The following is a 24,219-nucleotide window of genomic DNA, read 5'->3' as shown; positions in this document are numbered from 1 at the left end:
TTCACTCATGCTGCCAAACATGCCCTCGTAAAACGGACTATCCTACCGATCCTTGACTTCGGTGATGTCATTTACAAAATAGCCTCCAACATTCTACTCAGCAAATTGGATGTAGTCTATCACAGTGCCATCCGTTTTGTCACCAAAGCCCTATATACTACCCACCATTGTGACCAGTATGCTCTCGTTGGCTGGCCCTCACTACATATTCGTCGCCAATCCCACTGGCTCCAGGTCATCTATAAATCTCTGCTAGGCAAATCCCTGCCTTATCTTAGCTCATTGGTCACCATAGCAACACCCACCTGTAGTATGCGCTCCAGCAGGTATATCTCACTGGTCATCCCCAAAGCCAACACCTCCTTTGGCCGCCATTCCTTCCAGTTCTCTGCTGCTAATGACTGGAACGAACTGCAAAAATCTCTGAAGCTGGAGACTCTTATCTCTCTCACTAACTTTAAGCATCAGTTGTCAGAGCAGCTTACCAATCACTGCAACTGTACACAGCCCATCTGTCATTAGCCCACCCAACTACCTCATCCCCATATTGTTATTTATTTTGCTAATTTGCACCCCAGTATCTCTATTTGCACATCATCTTCTGCACATCTATCACTCCAGTGTTAATACTAAATTGTAATTATTTTGCACTATGGCCTATTTATTGCCTTACCTCCATAACTTACTACATTTGCACACACTGTATTTAGATTTTCTATTGTGTTATTGACTGTATGTTTTATTTATCCCATGTGTAACTGTGTTGTTGTTTTTATCGCACTGCTTTGCTTTATCTTGGCCAGGTCGCAGTTGTAAATGAGAACATGTTCTCAACTGGCCTATCTGGTTAAATATAGCATCCACATTACTGTAGAAGTGTTCAGAAACATTATATTCTTACAATAAAAGTGACTGTAAAACAGATATTATGAAAATACTCTCAAATAAAAGGTGACATTCTGTATTGTTGCCTCATATGAAACATTTTATCTAAATTCCAAAATGCTGGAGTATAGAGCCAAAATGTTAGCTTCACTGTCCAAATACATGCGGAGGGGAGTGTTTATAGTGCAATACTTTTGGCCAGAGCCCTATATAGGGATTATGGTGCCATTTGGGATGGGCCCTTACTATACATCCGACCATGATAAAGTACAGTATAGCTCATGACGTGGGTCAGAGCCAGAGGGCCTCAGCAGGTCCTCTGACCAAAGGCTAATGTGATGAAACAGCCTAGGATGATCCAGTTTGCTTCCGTCACTACATTATGTAAATACAGTATGGGGAAACAAGCAAACAATTATGAAGTTCCTTGAAATTTGTGCTGTCAGAAAACGTTTCCTTGTAGTGCCTGCATCATTCAGGCACTAAATGAGAACTTGTTCTCAACTGGCTTAACTGGTTAAATAAAGGTGAAATAAAATAAATAAATAAAAATTCCTTCCTTGTGTGGCTGTCTGCTTTCTCAGAAACGTTCACCACAGGGTGCCCAGGCTGGACAGACTGTGTCAACAACACAGTTCGTTCATTCTGGAATCGGGCCTCAGCAGCGGTAAGTTCTTTTCAGACTGTTATTGAGCCTGCTATGGCCAAGGTGCTTTGAAATCTTACACCTACCAGCCATGAATACAAAACGCATGGAACAAAATGTACTGATATGAATTAGATAGCCAGAAACCAATCCAAATTCAATCTGTGATTGGGAGCAGAGGAAAGGGTTTCACAGTCTTAGCTGTTCATCAATAGGCCTTTGTGTCTGTCTCCATGGGAACACATTTCTTAGCTCTCTCCTGATTGGACAATGTCATACATGGCGATGGGATGCAGGCTACAAACTTTCAAGCAGTTACACTTTGGAATTCAGGACAGCACAACAAATGTTTGTGTTGAATTTGCTATTTATAGACAGTCAAGTTCACAATATAATTTCAGACTAGATTAGTGTAGGTGTGGGGGAGTATTTGTTGTTTTTCAAAATCTGTGAGTTATGTGGGGTGCACAATACGAGTCAGCGGTGGGAGTGAGTTACCTGTTAAAAATGAGTAGGATGCACTGGAAATGTTCTGGAAATCTAAGCTTGTTGTTTCCAACTGATTTTGCAATTCAGATGTTATTTTTCTTCACTGTGGGTGTTACTTTCTTTCCCTGGTAGTTTGCAGATGCCGCATGTGGTGATGTCACAGCCATGCTGAATGGATCTATTGCCACTCCTTTCAGCCCCACCAGGTAAGATGCAATGACTGGGTCCTGAGGAGGCTATTATGGATGTGTCCTAAATGGCAACCTATTCTCTATAAAGTACACAACTTTTGACCAAAGTATAGGGAATGGGCCCTATTCAAAAGTAGTGCACTATATAGGGAATAGGGTGTCATTTCAGACACATTTATGTGTTTGGCCTAGCCCGTCTCCAATAATAACTCAGCACAAAAATGTGATAGTCTTATCAAGTTTGTCTGTGCAATGGAATGTGTTATTTCAACTGAATGGTGACATTCTCTGCTCTGGAAAAATAATTATACTCACAGATAGGGCTGTGGAAGTCCTGCAATTTTGGCAGCCGGTGAATGTCAAGCAAATAACTGCCGGTGTCACGGTAATTTACCGTTAATGAACATAAACACATTTCGCATAGCCTACAAGCCACTGATGCAGACCTTTGGAACATCTACATTTAAAAAAAGTCTAATAAAACCATCACAATAAATCCATTATTTATTTTAGACAGGTCTAAAGAAACATGTAATGAAGAAAATGTAGTCTATTTCAGAAGAACAGAATAGCATACTGAGTTGTCTTGATGTAAGGCCCTGATCTGGCTATGCCAAATAGCTGTGGGCTACACTAGTTCAGTTAGCAGACAAGATTTGCTTAGAATTCCGTGGCATTATTTTATAGTATGAAGAATACAATTGAACAGAGCTGAATAAAATAGAAAGGATATATATGTTCTCCAAAGTATTTGAGGGAGTGCACACATGCGGCTATTCTGTGTTGAGCGGTTAACAAAGAAACAGGTACTCTTATATGCTTAATTTCGAGTTATTTATGTAACTTTAGTTGTGATACAAACTTTGGGCTATATGTTTTGATTTTTAATACATTCTAAGGCTGCATGATGAGACTAATGATGATTTGAAAAAAGTTGCATGAAAGGCATGTGCTCTGCTTTGTTTTTTTGCACAGGCTGTACACACTTCATCAGTTTCTCATTCACAATTTGACAAGCACTTAATAAGGACTCGAATTTCCAGGCGACATCCCCTTTGTGTGGCCATAATGCCCCCTAAAAAAATCCATGCCTTTTGCGGCCAGTGGCCGTTGTGCCCTTGGATAATAATTATAATTCCCTTCTCCCGGCTGGGCGCACTGAAGCACCTCTCACTCACATGGCTGTCCGTCATATGATCAGGTCTTTCTCACAGGCTACAAGTGCAGACACATCGGGGACGCAACTGCGTGAGTCCTTATCCAATTCCAAGGCACATATTGAAGATATTGGAAGAACTGTCCATTTTTCGTCAGCCAATAAGATTAGTAGGCCTAACAAACAGCAAAAGCACTAGCCTATGTCAATCTACTATCCCCCATAGTACAAAAGTTGACCTATTCTGTGCGAGAAATAAATATTCCAAACATAGTCTGGGACAGTTGTGGGATTCGATATAATAATATGCCATTTAGCAGACGCTTTTATCCAAAGCGACTTACAGTCGTGCGTGCATACATTTTTGTGTATGGGTGGTCCCGGGGATCGAACCCACTACCTTGGCGTTACAAGCGCCGTGCTCTACCAGCTGAGCTACAGAGGACCACGATAGATCCCAAATTAATACAACCACTAGCATCAAAAAAACATTTTTTAAGTAATGAGGCTGACGCAACAGATCAGAACGTTTAGCTTAAAATGTTGATAAACTATTAGGCTATTTCTTCACATTATAAGCACAGCAATGCGCACACGGCAGTAGGCTATAAGCGTGAATGTTCCATTAGCAGGAAAACACCATTCTCAAAAGTGACTGCAAATGCGATTATGCATGTAATGCTTTTATTATAAAGGTGCATTTTATGGTGAAAATTATCTTCCCCAAACTTGAAACTCACACGCTGCATAAGTATGCCAGGTAGGCTCTACACCCGTTGTAAAGCGGATTCATGTGCTTAATTTTAAGAAGTTATTTGGCCACTTTAGTTGTGATACAAACATTGGGTTATATGTTTTGATTTTTAATACATTCTAAGGCTGCATGATGCGACTCTAATGATGATTTTAAAAAAGTTGCATGAAAGGCATGAGCTCTGCTTTGTCTTTTGCATGGGCTGTTCACACTTCATCAGTCTCTCATTCACAATTTGACAAGCACCTGATAATGCCTCGAATTTCCAGGGGCAAATATATCATTCACAAGTGATAGGCTAATATTGTCACCCATCAGACTATTCTTGATTTAATCTTGTCTTTACATATACTAAATAATATATGCGTGCATTTTTATTTATTTAGAATGGACCATTATTATGCACTTGTCTCAAACAGGTGCAGGGGGGGAAAATACATGTCATCTATGCACTTAAATAACGAATGGAGGACGCTATTCCAATGGTTCATTTTCATGCCATCCTGTTGTAAGGAGAAGCAATGTGCTTAATATTAGGAAAGTTGAGAAATAAATATAGCAGGCCTAGCCTATAGAAAGCTGATGGGACCCTCCTCTTTTTAATAGAGGCCATCGCTCTGTTTTTCTCACGCAATTGCATACCTATAGAAATGTTGCACAACATGAGCTCATAGGCTCTCATGAAGTGTTTGATTAGATTTTCGATTCCATTTGCATTGACGTCAGTGATTAGAGGGACAATAGAGTGCTGAGTACCAGGCAGTTAGCACATTTGGTAGGCTACTAATGACCATCAGCAGCATCAGAGCTTGGAGACGCCTAATTACTGTGACTAAACGGTCATGTGGAATTTGACTGCCATCAGTAATACGGTCACCTTAACAGCCCTACTCACAGACAACCAAGCAAAAACATCCTTTTACCACAGCTGCCATTTCCACCAAAATGTAGAACCCCTCTATTGCCACAACACTACGTATATTGTTAGCAGACTGTTGTGTTTTTGTTTGCTTAAGCAATAGTGCACCTACATAGTTGATTGATTTAATGTAAATCATGATCTTTACACATTTCTATGTTTGTCTTTTATGTGAAGTATTTTTGCCACCATCGAGGTGAAAAGGTTCAAAGCTGCCAAAATGAAGAGCCTGAGTGTTGTCCTGGTGACCAAGGAGAATGAGGGGTGAGCTTTTTGTCCAGACAAACTGACATATGTCTACTGTGTGTGTGTGTGTGTGTGTGTGTGTGTGTGTGTGTGTTTCTTTCTGTCATAGTTGATTTGTATGTCTTTCATAATCACTGCACCTGCATTGTGCCTAGTATGTGATTATGTAAAATAGTAGAACAAATGTCTGTTTATATATAGGATACATGTAGGCTTTATGTTTCATGGAATATTATGACATATTATAATTGTTTCATGTCTTTCCCTGCTAAAGGACAACCTGTGATGATCCCTCCTTAAAGGACCTACAGAAAGAGATAGATCCAAAACTCAAGTACAATTGCAAGGCGGTTCCTGAGTAAGTGAAGAGGTTACAATATAACTATTGATTACAACAAATCCATCTGATATTGTGTGTGTGTGCACAGCAATTTCTCCAGTGTTAAAAAAAGATAAATGAACACAGTGTTAACCTCTTAAATGTAAAGTCCCCATATTTTCGGGCCCAATTTTTTAAAATTGTATTATTCAATTCAGTCTGGAATGAGTACAGTAGCCCCTATCTGCAAAAGCAGGGTGTCAAAATCTTTGGTGTGACTTACTACCATATATGGGCATACGAATATATAAGGACAGGTCGAGGCGATGACCTCATTTCAAGATGGCTGCTACCTACGTTCCAGTTAGCATTGTGAAGCATAAACAAAATAAGCATGGAATACATTGATACACACCAAAAGCCGGGACTCCACAGATCATGAGGATAACTTATTTGTCTGCATGTGACCTACCGTTATTGATCACCAGCCCCGAGAGTCAAAATGTTTATTTTACACAACGTTTTCACCAAACAGCAAACATCTTACAAGGTAAGCTTCGATTTGGTCTGTGTTTGAGCTATAGCTACATGGGGGGTATGAAATTAATCCTTAGGTTGGTAGGAACAAATCTAGCCTGTTGCCAATGTTATCCGATGATGTATGACTTAATGGCAACATCGAATATGATGTCGCCTGCTTACGCGCTGTAGGCATCCACTACACAGGGGATTGGCTACTATGGCACCTTGACTGTGTTGTAGCCAATGAGATAAGCTTTCCAGGGAACTGACTATCCTACCGATCCTTGACTTCGGCGATGTCATTTACAAAATAGCTTCCAACACTCTACTCAGCAAATCGGATGTAGTCTTTCATAGTGCCATCCGTTTTGTCACCAAAGCCCCATATACAGTGGGGGGGAAAAGTATTTAGTCAGCCACCAATTGTGCAAGTTCTCCCACTTAAAAAGATGAGAGAGGCCTGTAATTTTCATCATAGGTACACGTCAACTATGACAGACAAAATGAGAAAAAAGAATCCAGAAAATCACATTGTAGGATTTTTTATGAATTTATTTGTGAATTATGGTGGAAAATAAGTATTTGGTCAATAACAAAAGTTTCTCAATACTTTGTTATATACCCTTTGTTGGCAATGACACAGGTCAAACGTTTTCTGTAAGTCTTCACAAGGTTTTCACACTGTTGCTGGTATTTTGGCCCATTCCTCCATGCAGATGTCCTCTAGAGCAGTGATGTTTGGGGGCTGTCGCTGGGCAACACAGACTTTCAACTCCCTCCAAAGATTTTCTATGGGGTTGAGATCTGGAGACTGGCTAGGCCACTCCAGGACCTTGAAATGCTTCTTACGAAGCCACTCCTTCGTTGCCCGGGCGGTGTGTTTAGGATCATTGTCATGCTGAAAGACCCAGCCACATTTCATCTTCAATGCCCTTGCTGATGGAAGGAGGTTTTCACTCAAAATCTCACGATACATGGCCCCATTCATTCTTTCCTTTACACGGATCAGTCGTCCTGGTCCCTTTGCAGAAAAACAGCCCCAAAGCATGATGTTTCCACCCCCATGCTTCACAGTAGGTATGGTGTTCTTTGGATGCAACTCAGCATTCTTTGTCCTCCAAACACGACGAGTTGAGTTTTTACCAAAAAGTTCTATTTTGGTTTCATCTGACCATATGACATTCTCCCAATCCTCTTCTGGATCATCCAAATGCACTCTAGCAAACTTCAGACGGGCCTGGACATGTACTGGCTTAAGCAGGGGGACACGTCTGGCACTGCAGGATTATCAGTGGTCTTGTATGTCTTCCATTTCCTAATAATTGCTCCCACAGTTAATTTCTTCAAACCAAGCTGCTTACCTATTGCAGATTCAGTCTTCCCAGCCTGGTGCAGGTCTACAATTTTGTTTCTGGTGTCCTTTGACAGCTCTTTGGTCTTGGCCATAGTGGAGTTTGGAGTGTGACTGTTTGAGGTTGTGGACAGGTGTCTTTTATACTGAGAACAAGTTCAAACAGGTGCCATTAATACAGGTAACGAGTGGAGGACAGAGGAGCCTCTTAAAGAAGAAGTTACAGGTCTGTGAGAGCCAGAAATCTTGCTTGTTTGTAGGTGACCAAATACTTATTTTCCACCATAATTTGCAAATAAATTCATAAAAAATCCTACAATGTGATTTTCTGGATTTTTCTTTTCTCAATTTGTCTGTCATAGTTGACTTGTACCTATGATGGAAATTACAGGCCTCTCTCATCTTTTTAAGTGGGAGAACTTGCACAATTGGTGGCTGACTAAATACTTTTTCCCCCCACTGTACTACCCACCATTGTGACCTGTACGCTCTCGTTGGCTGGCCCTCACTACATATTCGTCGCCAAACCCACTGGCTCCAGGTCATCTATAAATCCCTTCTAGGCAAATCCCTGCGTTATCTTGTAAGATGGCATAGCAGTGCGGTCGTGTTCTTTGTTGTGTGTCTGTGTAAATAGCCAGTTTTTTGTATTTTTCGTACATATTTCCCTATCACACTTTTCATCCTTCTACAAAATATACTTTCCTGCAACCCGCCTCACTCAATGTGGAACGGATTCTATTATTGACTTACCTTTTATCTAGAATCTCCAGTTGATACCAGCTAGCCAGTTAACTAGCTACTTGCTATTAGCCACCGTTAGCGGTTTTCACCCAGAACATAGGATTTTCTGCCGGAATAACTGAATCACTGGACATTAACACCGGATCGCAACTAGCTAGCCGCAACCGAATTGGATGTTGCTGTTTGGCTAATCACCACTGCCCCTGAAGCAAGCACCAGTTAGCCGGGATATGGGCCTGGCTCAAGGCTATCTACCTCTCTGTCTACCGGATGGGAGTAGCCAGCTAACTAGCTACTTGCTATTAGCCACCGCTAGCGGTTTCTCACCATTGTCCGTGGCCTGCACTACCTACCAGCCAGCTCTAGCCTGTACTATTATCGCACTGTCTGCACAGTCTGCACTGTCTGCACAGCGCGTTATCGACCCAGAACATATCGGTTTTTCTGCCGGAATCACTGATTCACTGGACCTTTAACACCGGACCATCGTAGCTAGATAGCTGCAATCAAATGGACGTTGTTGTTGGCTAATCAGCCTCGAGCTAGCCGCAAGCCAGGCCCTTCTCCCGGCTATCTACCTCTCTATCAACTGGACGGGACCTCCTAGTGTTGACACGGAGCCCCGCCGATCCAACACGACTGGTCTGCCGACGAAATCGTCTGATGCGATTACAACAGGTTTCCCGTTACGACGTCGACCACGAAGATCCATCTGCTAGCCCCGGCCCGCTAGCACACGCTAGCCGTGGCCTCTTGCTCGCTAGTGCTATAGCAGCCCCCAAACTACCTCCGAACTCTCCTATTGCTGTTCACCGGACCTTATGATAACTCAGCTATATAGCTGATGCCTGCTGGACTGTTCCTTTATACGGTACCGCATCCTGTTTATGTTTAGCCTCAGCCCAAACTTTGTCGCCATTACCAGCTGTTGTCTTAGCTCTCTCGAATAACACCCGTGATTGCTTTATGCCTCTCTCCCATGTCAATATGCCTTGCTTATTGCTGTTTCGGTTATTTCTTATTGTACTATTTCACTGTAGATCCCCCAGCCCAGCTCAACCTGCCATAGATAGCTCCTTTGTCCCACCCCCCATACACGCGGAGACCGACTCAATCGGTGCCTCCAGTGATGCTCTCTCTTTCATCGTTATCCAACGCTTAGGTTAACCTCCACTGTACTCATATCCTTCCATATCCTTTTCTGTACATAATGCCCTGAATCTATTCTACAACGCCCGGAAATCTGCCTCTTTTTTTCTCTGTACCCAACGCACTAGAAGACCAGTACTTAAAGCCTTTAGCCGTATCCTTATTCTACTCCTCCTCTGGTGATGTAGAGGTTAACCCAGGCCCTGTATCCCCCAGTATCACTCCTACTCCCCAGGCGTTATCATTTGTTGACTTCTGTAACCGTAAAAGCATTGGTTTTACCCAACTACCTCATCCCCATATTGTTATTTATTTTGCTAATTTGCACCCCAGTATCTCTATTTGCACATCATCTTTTGCACATCTATCATTCCAGTGTTAATACGAAATTGTAACTATTTTGCACTATGGCCTATTTATTGCCTTACCTCCATAACTTACTACATTCGCACACACTGTATATATATTTTCTGTTTGTATTTTTGACTTTATGTTTTGTTTACCCCATATGTAACTCTGTGTTGTTGTTTTTAATCGCACTGCTTTGCTTTATCTTGGCCAGGTCGCAGTTGTAAATGAGAACTTGTTCTCAACTGGCTTACCTGGTTAAATAAAGGTTAAATACAAAAAAAATATAAAAATCTTAGCTCATTGGTCACCATAGCAACACCCACCCGGACTCCTGAGTGGCGCAGTGGTCTAAGGCACTGCATCGCAGTGCTAACTGTGCAACTAGATCCTGGTTCGAATCCAGGCTCTGTCGCAGCCGGCCGTGACCGGGAGACTCATGGGCGGCGCACAATTGGCCCAGCGTCGTCCAGGGTAGGGGAGGGAATGGCCGGCAGGGATGTAGCTCAGTTGATAGAGCATGGCGTTTGCAACGCCAGGGTTGTGGGTTCGATTCCGACGGGGGGGCAGTATAAAAAATAATAAAAATATGTATTCACTAAAACTGTAAGTCGCTCTGGATAAGAGCGTCTGCTAAATGACGTAAATGTAAATGTAAATGTATGCGTTCCAGCAGGTATATCTCACCCTCACTATCTTTAAGCATAAGTTGTCAGAGCAGCTTACCGATCACTGCACCTGTACACAGCCCATCTATAATTAGCCCACCCAACTACCTCATCCCCATATTGTTATTTACATTATTTATTTTGCTCATTTGCACCCCAGTATCTCTATTTGCACATAATCTTCTGCACATCTATCACTCCAGTGTTAATACTAAATTATAATTGTAATTATTTTGCACTATGGCCTATTTATTGCCTTACCTCCATAACTTACTACATTTGCACACACTGTATATAGATTTTCTATTGTGTTATTGACTGTACGTTTTGTTTATTCCATATGTAACTCTGTGGTGTTGTTGTTTTTTCCGCACTGCTTTGCTTTATCTTGGCCAGGTCGCAGTTGTAAATGAGAACTTGTTCTCAACTGGCTTACCTTGTGAAAAAAAAAAATGTGCAGTTGACTTGGGTGGGACAAAGCAAGGCCTAGAACCTTTTATGCGTAATGCGAACTATTGCTACCTGGCTTAGAGACGAGACGCACCGAGCACGCTACAATACATTGTAAACAGATTTCATCGCTTTAATTTCATTGCTTTAGCATAAAAGATGGCTTCTCAAGGGGGGATATAAAAAAAATAAATATAAAAATACAGTATACAGACATAAAAGCTTTGAATAAAATACTGGAGTCGGACTCGGATCAGGGGAGCGTTTTGGACAATGAGGATTTCGACTCGGCCGACGAAGATTGCTTTCTAGAAGGATTGGATCCACTTTTAGATCTGTAAGTAAATTATTTTCATGACTTTATATAGCTAATTTACTATATGTTGTCTGCTTTTTGTGCTTTGGATTTAGTTTACATAGGCCTATGTAACAAGTAATTTCAATGTTATGGAATTCCAAAGTAGTTATTGTCTATGTTTCATATTAGTTCACTGTTTGCTGTTCTAAGTTTCATCCTTGTAACTTTGGAGAGGCCACTAAACTCTCATGGCCATTGTTTATTTGTGTTTCTCACCTCTGCCTTTGTCTCGTGTTACTGTTTGCATTGTGTGTGTGCTTCACACCTATGTGAGTCACTGTACAGATAAGGTTTAGGCTTGGTGTTTTTACTTTACAGTAATGTCGTTTTGTAAATTTAGTCAACTGTAATTCTGTGTGTCTTACAACAATATATCCCTTTATAGTATTCACCACAGAGTGGAGAATGCAGAGGATTTTGACGTTTGGGAGTCACCCCTCCCCAGCAAGCACCCTGCCAGTAAAGGTCTTCACCCCCCACTGCTATGTCTATCACCCCGTCTGATGGTTCTATGTCCACCACTCGACGAAGGCCCCACTCCTCTTCAACCACCCCCACTGCAGTTTCAATCACCCAGTCTGATGGCTCTACATCCACTTTTCATAGACCTCATGAAAAATAAAATAGGACGAATGGTGCCACAAGACCCTAACAGAATCGGTTTCCCCAAAACCAAGGTAAACGACATGACAAAAACAGCAGAGAGGGGGACCTTACAGTGAGGGAAAAAAGTATTTGATCCCCTGCTGATTTTGTACGTTTGCCCACTGACAAAGAAATGATTAGTCTATCATTTTAATGGTAGGTTTATTTGAACAGTGAGAGACAGAATAATAACAAAAAAATCCAGAAAAAAGCATGTCAAAAATGTTATAAATTGATTTGCATTTTAATGAGGGAAATAAGTATTTGACCCCTCTGCAAAACATTACTTAGTACTTGGTGGCAAAACCCTTGTTGGCAATCACAGAGATCAGACGTTTCTTGTAGTTGGCCACCAGGTTTGCACACATCTCAGGAGGGATTTTGTCCCACTCCTCTTTGCAGATCTTCTCCAAGTCATTAAGGTTTTGAGGCTGACGTTTGGCAACTCGAACCTTCAGCTCCCTGAACAGATTTTCTATAGGATTAAGGTCTGGAGACTGGCTAGGCCATTCCAGGACCTTAATGTGCTTCTTCTTGAGCCACTCCTTTGTTGCCTTGGCTGTGTGTTTTGGGTCATTGTCATGCTGGAATACCCATCCACGACCCATTTTCAATGCCCTGGCTGAGAGGAGGTTCTCACCCAAGATTTGACGGTACATGGCCCCGTCCATCGTCCCTTTGATGCGGTGAAGTTGTCCTGTCCCCTTAGCAGAAAAACACCCCCAAAGCATAATTTTTCCACCTCCATGTTTGACGGTGGGGATGGTCTTCTTGGGGTCATAGGCAGCATTCCTCCTCCTCCAAACACGGCGAGTTGAGTTGATACCAAAGAGCTCGATTTTGGTCTCATCTGACCACAACACTTTCACCCAGTTCTCCTCTGAATCATTCAGATAGTCATTGGCAAACTTCAGACGGGCATGTATAGGTGCTTTCTTGAGCAGGGGGACCTTGCGGGCGCTGCAGGATTTCAGTCCTTCACTGCGTAGTGTGTTAACAATTGTTTTCTTGGTGACTATGGTCCCAGCTGCCTTGAGATCATTGACAAGATCCTCCCGTGTAGTTCTGGGCTGATTCCTCACCGTTCTCATGATCATTGCAACTCCACGAGGTGAGATCTTGCATGGAGCCCCAGGCCGAGGGAGATTGACAGTTATTTTGTTTTACTTCCATTTGCGAATAATCGCACCCTGTTGTCACCTTCTCACCAAGCAGCTTGGCGATGGTCTTGTAGCCCATTCCAGCCTTGTGTAGGTCTACAATCTTGTCCCTGACATCCTTGGAGAGCTCTTTGGTCTTCGCCATGGTGGAGAGTTTGGAATCTGATTGATTGATTGCTTCTGTGGACAGGTGTCTTTTATACAGGTAACAAGCTGAGATTAGGAGCACACTCTTAAAGGGAGTGCTCCTAATCTCAGCTTGTTACCTGTATAAAAGACACCTGGGAGACAGAAATCTTTCTGATTGAGAGGGGGTCAAATACTTATTTCCCTCATTAAAATGCAAATCAATTTATAACATTTTTGACATGCGTTTTTCTGGATTTTGTTGTTGTTATTCTGTCTCTCACTGTTCAAATAAACCTACCAATCAAATTATAGACTGATCATTTCTTTGTCAGTGGGTAAACGTACAAAAGCAGGGGATCAAATACTTTTTTCCCTCACTGTATGTTGGATCAGGACTAATAAGCTGCTTTTTGTGAAATGGAATGACACTAGGAAAGTAACCATGCTCACCACACAGCATAAGGCATTCAATAACAACCATGTCTTAAGGAGGTTGAAAAATGCCAATGGGGCATGGATGAGGAAGAATGTCCCCATTCCTGTTTCTCTGAAGGACTACAATGCCGAAAAGCCCAGAGAGGGACTGCTTCAAAGACTATCACGACATGCACAAGCTATGGTGAAAGTGAAATCGAATCATCTACACCTGGGATGTAAAACTAACACGAATGCCATTTGTAAATAGTTCAGATTATTTATATTTTTGCACCTTTTTTAGTGAAGGACACGTGTGTAACCAAGTTTGTGTTTGATAAGACATTTGTATATATTTTTTTATGTACAGTACCAGTCAAAAGTTTGGACACACCTACTCATTCAAGGATTTTTCTTTATTTGTACTATTTTCTACATTGTAGAATAATAGTGAAGACATCAATACCATGAAATAACACATATGGAATCATGTAGTCTCCCAAGTGGCGCAGTGGTCTAAGGCAGTGCTAGCTGTGCCACTAGAGATCCTGGTTCGAATCCAGGCTCGGTCGTATCCGGCCGCGACCGGGAGACCCATGGGGCGGCGCACAATTGGCCCAGCGTCGTCCAGGGTAGGGGAAGGAATGGCCGGCAGGGATGTAGCTCAGTTGGTAGAGCATGGTGTTTGCAACGCCAGGGTTGTGGGTTCGTTTCCCACGGGGCGCCAGTATGAATAAAATAAAAGTAATGTACTCACTAACTGTAAGTCGCTCTGGATAAGAGCGTCTGCTAAATGACTAAAATGTAAAATGTAAATGTAGTAACCCCCAAAAGTGTTAAAGTAGCCACCCTTTGCCTTGATGACAGCTTTGCACACTCTTGGCATTCTCTCAACCAGCTTCACTTGGAATGCTTTTACAACAGTCTTGAAGGAGTTCCCACTTGTTGGCTGCTTTTCCTTCACTCTGCGGTCCAACTCATCCCAAGCCATCTCAAATGGGTTGAGGTTGGGTGATTTGTTGAGGCCAGGTCATCTGATGCAGCACTATATCACTCTCCTTGGTCAAATAGCCCTTACACAGCCTGGAGGTGTGTTGGGTCATTGTCCTGTTGAAAAACAAATGATAGTCCCACTAAGCGCAAACCAGATGGGATGGCGTATCGCTGCAGAATGCTGTGGTAGCCATGCTGGTTAAGTGTTCCTTGAATTCTAAATAAGTGTCACCAGCAAAGCACCATCACACCTCCTCCTCCATGCTTCACGGTGGGAAATAGGGCTATCTGCCTTGTCACAACACAACTGATTGGCTCAAACGCATTAAGAAGGAAATAAATTCCACAAATTAACTTTTAACATTTACATTTTTTACATTTTTAGTCATTTAGCAGACGCTCTTGTCCAGAGCGACTTACAGTTAGTGAGTGCATACATTTTCATACTGCCCCCCCGTGGGAATCAAACCCACAACCCTGGCATTGCAAACGCCATGCTCTACCAACTGAGCTACACGGGACACCTGTTCATTGAAATCACTCCAGGTGACTACCTCATGAAGCTGGTTGAGAGAATGCCAAGAGTGTGCAAAGCTGTCATCAAGGCAAAGGGTGGATACTTTGAGGAATCTCAAATATAAAATATATTTTGATTTGTGTTGTGGAAAATAACCACCATACTTTATTACAAATAAGGTCTTACAGAGTTTTTGTTGCACCAAGAAATGACTTTAATAAAGTTTCCAACAAAGCCGATACTCGTCTGCAGAGGAGCACACATTCTTAAGGTCCCCCTCCATCTTATATAGTCCTCTTCAGTTTTCCCGCTCTTTTATTGCTCCGCCCACTTCCTTTGTCCCTGAGGACGGCTGAACTATTACTCCAACTAATCACCCGCTCCCCTGTACCTCACCCCCTCAAGCTGTAATCAATCAAGGAGATACCAAAGAGACAAAGGTCAAACTATTCAACCCTGGTGCCGCTCCCTTCACTGTGTTTGAAGAGAGAGACAAAAGGCAGCCATGGATTCAAGTAAGAGCAAGCACTTTGACCCTAGGGCAGTTTCTCTCTACTCCCCCACACAAACAGTGAAATGCCCCAATAAAATTCCTAGCCCAGTAACAAACAATTCTAACTCAATGTTCGTGATTAACTCAGTTCTATCTTCTAATTTATTAAAGAATATACATCATATCCCTCCTAATGGGGTTACTAATCCCATAAATTTACAAAAGTATATCATGTTTATGCTATCAATCACAATCTTTGCATTCAAGGTTATACTCATAATAAAAATATCACTAAAGGGATAATAAAGGGAACACTAAAATAACACATCCTAGATCTGAATGAATGAAATAATCTTATTAAATACTTTTTTCTTTACATAGTTGAATGTGCTGACAACAAAATCACACAAAAATTATCAATGGAAATCAAATTTGTCAACCCATGGAGGTCTGGATTTGGAGTCACACTCAAAATTAAAGTGGAAAACCACACTACAGGCTAATCCAACTTTGATGTAATGTCCTTAAAACAAGTCAAAATTAGGCTCAGTAGTGTGTGTGGCCTCCACGTGCCTGTATGACCTCCCTACAACGCCTGGGCATGCTCCTGATGAGGTGGCGGATGGTCTCCTGAGGGATCTCCTCCCAGACCTGGACTAAAGCATCCGCCAACTCCTGGACAGTCTGTGGTGCAACGTGGCGTTGGTGGATGGAGCGAGACATGATGTCCCAGATGTGCTCAACTGGATTCAGGTCTGGGGAACGGGCGGGCCAGTCCATAGCATCAATGCCTTCCTCTCGCAGGAACTGCTGACACACTCCAGCCACATGAGGTCTAGCATTGTCTTGCATTAGGAGGAACCCAGGGCTAACCACACCAGCATATGGTCTCACAAGGGGTCTGTGGATCTCATCTCGGTACCTAATGGCAGTCAGGCTACCTCTGGCGAGCACATGGAGGGCTGTGCGGCCCCCCAAAGAAATGCCACCCCACACCATGACTGACCCACCGCCAAACCGGTCATGCTGGAGGATGTTGCAGGCAGCAGAACGTTCTCCACGGCGTCTCCAGACTCTGTCACGTGCTTAGTGTGAACCTGCTTTCATCTGTGAAGAGCACAGGGCACCAGTGGCGAATTTGCCAATCTTGGTGTTCTCTGGCAAATGCCAAACGTCCTGCACGGTGTTGGGCTGTAAGCACAACCCCCACCTGTGGACGTCGGGCCCTCATACCACCCTCATGGAGTCTGTTTCTGACCGTTTGAGCAGATACATGCACATTTGTGGCCTGCTGGAGGTCATTTTGCAGGACTCTGGCAGTGCTCCTCCTTGCACAAAGGCGGAGGTAGCGGTCCTGCTGCTGGGTTGTTGCCCTCCTACGGCGGCCTCCACGTCTCCTGATGTACTGGCCTGTCTCCTGGTAGCGCCTCCATGCTCTGGACGCTACGCTGACAGACACAGCAAACCTTCTTGCCACAGCTCGCATTGATGTGCCATCCTGGATGAGCTGCACTACCTGAGCCACTTGTGTGGGTTGTAGACTCTGTCTCATGCTACCACTAGAGTGAAAGCACCGCCAGCATTCAGAAGTGACCAAAACATCAGCCAGGAAGCATAGGAACTGAGAAGTGGTCTGTGGTCACCACCTGCAGAACCACTCCTTTATTGGAGGTGTCTTGCTAATTGCCTATAATTTCCACCTGTTGTCTATTCCATTTGCACAACAGCATGTGAAATTTATTGACAATCAGTGTTGCTTCCTAAGTGGACAGTTTGATTTCACAGAAGTGTGATTGACTTGGAGTTACATTGTGTTGTTTAAGTGTTCCCTTTATTTTTTTGAGCAGTGTATTATCCATAATTTTAGCATTACCTTCCTCATAACGAGAATTACAACAGATCAGTATCTCAATGCATTCCTAGTCTAAATTACTATCAATTTAGCAGTGTATAATAACTCCTCAATTCAACATACTACCTCAACTAACACTTGCTTCCTCTACCGGCACTCAATCTTCTGGCGTCCTCCTTATGTCCTTCAGATAGCTTCATAGTTCATCTTGGATTGCCCATGGCAATGCCCCAATTCCAATGTCACACCTGAGCCGCCCCACCTCCATCATCATTCGGTTTTGTCAATTTTGCCAACCAGTAACTATGAAGAACATTGTATTGGCATAGGTCTTCCTCCTGCTCACTCCACATGGACTCCTGTCACATTCTTGAGAGAAAAGGCACAAAAGAGAAGGCAATTGATTGCTTTGATTTGATGCTAGATTCAGGTCTCCTGGCAGAGGTGGTGTCGGACAGGAACGTCTTCAACGCCTTTGTTGCTCTTCTTCAGCCGGGTAGAGGGTTTTTGGTTTTTATTGAGGTTTACACCGTTCTGGACCGAATTATCTCTGCTATGCATTACGACACCATCCGTAGTAACCTCAGGAAAGGACAGATCACAACAGTTCAGTTGAGGTAATTTCCAATCCAAAACATCCCTATTAACATTGACTATATGACAAAGTATTATGTTTCACCACTCATTCTTAATACCCATTTGTAATACTTGATCCTGCTGCCTGATAGATTTTTATTTGCGGGGTCCCTGTATTCCAAAGGCTATCTGTTTAAACGCCCCCTAGTTTCACATTCTCCCTTGAATTCTCCCAAATTATATAATCCCAATTGTTTTATTGTAACATTCCTATATTTCCACATAATCTATTTGATATTACTCTGGTGTTTCCCTTTTCCTTGTTCCTATTCTAACAATTGCTTACACTTCTCTCCTCCTTGATCATAAAATTGTTTATAGTTAGAATTCCCTAAATATTACAAAAAGTTGTGATTGATTCCTAGCACACAGTCCTGGTAACTGTGAAGATTTTGAACTACTGTTAATTCTTTAAACGGAGATGTGGTGCATATTAGACTATTTTCTTTATTTACTTGTAATGTAATATATTGTACTCATCTATACCAATCATTGTTTAACGGCTCCTTCAATTCCCTTTCTTCTGCATTTGGTATGGCTCTAACATGTAAAGGGTTTAATGCACTTTCCCAAGGAATAATTACTTCAACAACCCTACCCCCTGGAAATGTAGCACTTATAAGTACTACATCCAATTGTTTAAGTCCTGGGCTGTTATTCTTATGTCTATGATCCATCTGTCTTTTTCTTTTATTATCTTAAGGTCCCAGTTACCCCATGTGATTTCCCCATAATCCTTGTGTTGGTTCCTCCCACACCAATAACCATTTAACCCTTGTATTTTAATAGTGATCCCGTTCTGTATTTTAGTTATGGTTCCTGCCTGTGCAGGAATATACATTCTAATCCTGTCTTTATCCCTTCTATGTCTTGTTCTTCTGCTGTTTACTATTATCAGTACCCCATTCCCCTCATTCTCAGGGAACTAGTCAAGTGCAGAGAAATCAATGATGAGGATATCTGGTGCGTCTTGGAGGTCTGGAATCTCTCGGTGGTCTAGAATGTCTTGGAGGTCTGGAATCTCTCGGCGGTCTAGAATGTCTTGGAGGTCTGGAATCTCTCGGCGGTCTGGAATGTCTTGGAGGTCTGGAATCTCTCGGCGGTCTCTTAGTCATCAGTTCCCTCACTCTGGTACAATGGTTTAGATGATACCCGATCGCGCTCCCCTCTATCCGTACCACCGTTGGTGTAACCTGGACGATGATGTATGGTCTAAGGCACTGCATCGCAGTGCTAGCTGTGCCACTAGAGTTTGAATCCAGGCTCTGTCGTAGCCGGCCGCGACCGGGAGACCCATGGGGCGGCGCACAATTGGCCCAGCGTCGTCCAGGGTAGGGGAGGGAATGGCCGGCGGGGATGTACAGTGGGGAAAAAAAGTATTTAGTCAGCCACCAATTGTGCAAGTTCTCCCACTTAAAAAGATGAGAGAGGCCTGTAATTTTCATCATAGGTACACGTCAACTATGACAGACAAAATGAGAAAAAAAATTCCAGAAAATCACATTGTAGGATTTTTAATGAATTTATTGCCATATGATGGTGGAAAATAAGTATTTGGTCAATAACAAAAGTTTCTCAATACTTTGTTATATACCCTTTGTTGGCAATGACACAGGTCAAACGTTTTCTGTAAGTCTTCACAAGGTTTTCACACACTGTTGCTGGTATTTTGGCCCATTCCTCCATGCAGATCTCCTCTAGAGCAGTGATGTTTTGGGGCTGTCGCTGGGCAACACGGACTTTCAACTCCCTCCAAAGATTTTCTATGGGGTTGAGATCTGGAGACTGGCTAGGCCACTCCAGGACCTTGAAATGCTTCTTACGAAGCCACTCCTTCGTTGCCCGGGCGGTGTGTTTGGGATCATTGTCATGCTGAAAGACCCAGCCACGTTTCATCTTCAATGCCCTTGCTGATGGAAGGAGGGTTTCACTCAAAATCTCACGATACATGGCCCCATTCATTCTTTCCTTTACACGGATCAGTCGTCCTGGTCCCTTTGCAGAAAAACAGCCCCAAAGCATGATGTTTCCAACCCCATGCTTCACAGTAGGTATGGTGTTCTTTGGATGCAACTCAGCATTCTTTGTCCTCCAAACATGACGAGTTGAGTTTTTACCAAAAAGTTATATTTTGGTTTCATCTGACCATATGACATTCTCCCAATCCTCTTCTGGGTCATCCAAATGCACTTCAGACGGGCCTGGACATGTACTGGCTTAAGCAGGGGGACACGTCTCGCACTGCAGGATTTGAGTCCCTGGCGGCGTAGTGTGTTACTGATGGTTGGCTTTGTTACTTTGGTCCCAGCTCTCTGCAGGTCATTCACTAGGTCCCCCCGTGTGGTTCTGGGATTTTTGCTCACCGTTCTTGTGATCATTTTGACCCCACGGGGTGAGATCTTGCGTGGAGCCCCAGATCGAGGGAGATTATCAGTGGTCTTGTATGTCTTCCATTTCCTAATAATTGCTCCCACAGTTGATTTCTTCAAACCAAGCTGCTTACCTATTGCAGATTCAGTCTTCCCAGCCTGGTGCAGGTCTACAATTTTGTTTTTGGTGTCCTTTGACAGCTCTTTGGTCTTGGCCATTGTGAAGTTTGGAGTGTGACTGTTTGAGGTTGTGGACAGGTGTATTTTATACTGATAACAAGTTCAAACAGGTGCCATTAATACAGGTAACGAGTGGAGGACAGAGGAGCCTCTGAAAGAAGAAGTTACAGGTCTGTGAGAGCCAGAAATCTTGCTTGTTTGTAGGTGACCAAATACTTATTTTCCACCATAATTTGCAAATAAATTCATTAAAAATCCTACAATGGGTTTTTCTGGATTTTTTTTCCTCAATTTGTCTGTCATAGTTGACGTGTACCTATGATGAAAATTACAGGCCTCTCTCATCTTTTTAAGTGGGAGAACTTGCACAATTGGTGGCTGACTAAATACTTTTTTTCCCCACTGTAGCTCAGTTGGTAGAGCATGGCGTTTGCAACGCCAGGGTTGTGGGTTCGATTCCCACGGGGTTATGAAAAAAAATTAAATAATGTATGCACTAACTGTAAGTCGCTCTGGATAAGAGCCTCTGCTAAATGACTAAAATGTAAATGTAATGTCACTTTAGCTGTTAACCTTCTTCCGTCACTAGGGTCTCTGGATCAGCCAGAGTCCCTCTCAATCTATCGACATCGGTCTGCGAAGTGTCCTACCAGCCTACCCATAAGGAAGCTCTGAGTTACTGCTGCAAGGACACACAAGCACAGACACACACAAAAGACAACAATGCTACCCAATGGCTGGGGTTGGAACACTCCTATAGTGGGAAACATGGATCTAAGTATCTGTCTCCACCTCTTTAAGGAATACATGGGATAGGTTAAAGTAATCCTTCTACCCCCCCTTACCCCACCAAAAAAAAAAAAACATATTGTAAAGTGGTTATCCCACTGGCTATAAGGTGAATGCACCAATTTGTAAGTCGCTCTGGATAAGAGCGTCTGCTAAATGACGTAAATGTAATGTAAATGTAACGTAAATGTAAATGTCTCCGCCACTTTTACCATCATTGAGGTAGCCAACAACACCTGGTACAGGCCCCTCCACATAGGGTCTTTCCAACTCTTTCTTCCGTAGTCATTTACCATCACATAGTCTCCAGGGCGCAGAAAACACTCAGATTCTCCTACTCCATTGGGCAGAGTTCCCTTCACCCATGGGAAAAAAATCTTAAGAACATTGTTAGGTTAGGTGAGACACAGTATGCTACTTATGTCCTCTCATCCGTCAGGAGAAGCCTTGAGATTATGAAGCGCACCTCCTTCCAGCTCGTTGTAGTCCCCTCAATTCATAGACAGACCTCTACACCCTGCCTCCTATCACAAAAACAAAAAAAGATTTAACCTAACCCATAACACATTATTACTACTGCTCATATCCTTAATACAATTTGCATATCTTACCACAAAAACATTAAAAATATTAAAACCATTAAAAACCATTAAAACTCCTGTAAGCCCCAAAATAATTAAAACACCTTTAAAACCCCTGTAAGCCCAAAATCAAAATTGTTAACACCTTCCCCCCTTTGGAAACATGCATCACATCGTGATTCATGTGTTCAAAAAACAAAACAACAACATTGCTTGTTAAAACCAAAAATAATAACTGAACTTAAAATGACAATCCTTGATGATATCTTAACCCAATTGCATTCGTTATTCAAGGATATCTCTCCTTCAAGACTAACTCTCCCACTTCATCTTTGTCCTGTTTGGGATGATATATAGGATTAATGCCAAATTATATACTTCTTTACAATTGCTTATTATAATGAACCCCTAATTAAGCATGCCTCCAAGATATATATTATTATTATTATTTTATTATTATTTATCTATAGTGTGGATGATCAGATCACACTATAAAGCCAGGATAGATTGCAGAGGTCATTGAAATCATTCAATTAATTGTTCCATCAAATAGTATACTACTCATTAACAACCGTCAAAACATTTCATAAATGTTGTATCCCAAGTGTACAGTATGTCTTTAGTACAGCTCTTTTCAAAATAAATCACACGTATTTACTTATCCCTCAGTAAATAAAAGCCCAAATTACATGTGTTTGCCCCTTTAAGATATTTCACTTCCATCCCGTGAAAAAACCCAAAAAACAAATAAAAAATCCTATACAGCTAACATTTCATACTAAGTGGTTTGTTTGTGGTTATTTGAACACCATATAGTAAAACGATAAACAAACAAAAAATGGCCAGGCCTTATTTATAGTCTCAGAACATATTCCAAAGAAAAGAGAATCACTCCCCCCTTTTTCCTGGAAGAAAAAGTACACATTTAGTTTGTTTCCATTTTGAAACCTCTTAATCAGTCCACACAAATTCGAAATTCTCACTCTCTTGCCACATCTCCTGATCCCTCCTTTCAGACAACCCTCAAGAACATCACTTGTGACTGCTCCCTTCTCCAGTGAATTCCACAATCTAGTGCACATAAAACGAAATAAAATCCCATATGATTTAAACCCCTAGGCTTGTCCTTAGCCTCACTGCTACCACTCAAATCACCCCCAACATGCTTTGTGAGTCGGAAACTCAAATATGCTATCTCTTGCCTCGTTGGTTGTACTCTCCCACATGCCCTGTGGTCCCCCTCCTATAAAATCATTTACTAATGTGATGGTTTCTCCCATTAGCATCATCGTCATTCGACACCCATAACACTTTACTACAATCCATAACACACAAATTCAACCCCTCTAGCGATTGTTTAAATGCAGCATGATACACCATTTGACTATTTGTAACCCTCATTCATGCTGTCACCCATACATACTTTCAATTTACATTTCACCTTTCAGAATCCATTATCTTTGACCCTCGGAAGGATTCTTTAACCCCACTGAATGTAATACTTCTCCCTCTCACAAATACAGTCAATTCCTCAGTGTAAGGAATCAGTGAAATTTGATCCCAAGTATCTATTAAAATGCTTCTCTAGCTACCCTGATGTGGTCCTCCCCATGAGTTCTATGACTGCTGCCATTCATCTTAGCTGGTGCCATTTCTTTGCCAATTTTCCTGTTGTGGTTGCCTAGGCAGCCATGGGTTGGTAGGACAATCCCTTCTCATATGTCCTAATTGATTGCACCTCCAGCAGACACCTGGTCTTCTTGGTCCACCACTCTGGTGTGTTTGATGCTGTGGTTGGTACCATTGATTCTTGGGTCCATTTTCATTATTCTTGTTTTGCCACTGCCCAGGGGATTGGTGTGTGTATACACATTCACTACTGGTAAGGCAGGACCTCTTTGGCCTTGCTGCTGAGGCAGTGGTTGTTGACCTTCTTGGAGAACAGGTGTAGTTTGTGTTTTCTTTTTGTCCTTTGTCAGCTCTTCCAGCTGCAACTGTCCCAGTTTTCTCAGAATTTCTCTCTACTGCTTCGCCAATTTCCGTTCATCCCTCCTGTATTTCTCCATTGCGTAGATAATATGGTCGCACAATTCCTTGCGTGATTCTGAGGTTAGTCCCTCTGTCTCACTCTGTCCTTGATCAGAGTCAGCATACTGTCTAAATTCTTCACCTTCCTCATCATTTGTATTCCCCCCATCTCTTTGCCCATCATACTCTTGTTCATCTATCCCATAATTTTCCAGCTCCGTTAACATCCCCCTCAGTC

At 42.4% G+C, this 24,219-nt stretch overlaps 1 protein-coding gene across 1 annotated transcript in view; it reads left to right on the top strand.

The window, feature by feature from the left end:
• The window catches only part of LOC311143298 (ADP-ribosyl cyclase/cyclic ADP-ribose hydrolase 1-like), a 44,663-nt gene that overhangs the window by 5,307 nt on the left and 15,137 nt on the right, over positions 1 to 24,219 (top strand). Inside the window, exons 4-7 of the mRNA XM_084179126.1 lie at positions 1,470 to 1,552; positions 2,153 to 2,226; positions 5,218 to 5,304; positions 5,561 to 5,644. Of these exons, the coding sequence (XP_084035252.1) occupies positions 1,470 to 1,552; positions 2,153 to 2,226; positions 5,218 to 5,304; positions 5,561 to 5,644 (328 nt within the window). The remainder of the gene's footprint in view (positions 1 to 1,469; positions 1,553 to 2,152; positions 2,227 to 5,217; positions 5,305 to 5,560; positions 5,645 to 24,219) is intronic.

This window comes from Coregonus lavaretus (assembly GCF_964263955.1).
Source record: "Coregonus lavaretus genome assembly, chromosome: 2".
NCBI classification, from domain to species: domain Eukaryota; kingdom Metazoa; phylum Chordata; class Actinopteri; order Salmoniformes; family Salmonidae; genus Coregonus; species Coregonus lavaretus.
The sequence above is the reverse complement of the archived record's forward strand: the minus strand, read 5'-3'. Positions and strand labels throughout refer to the sequence as shown.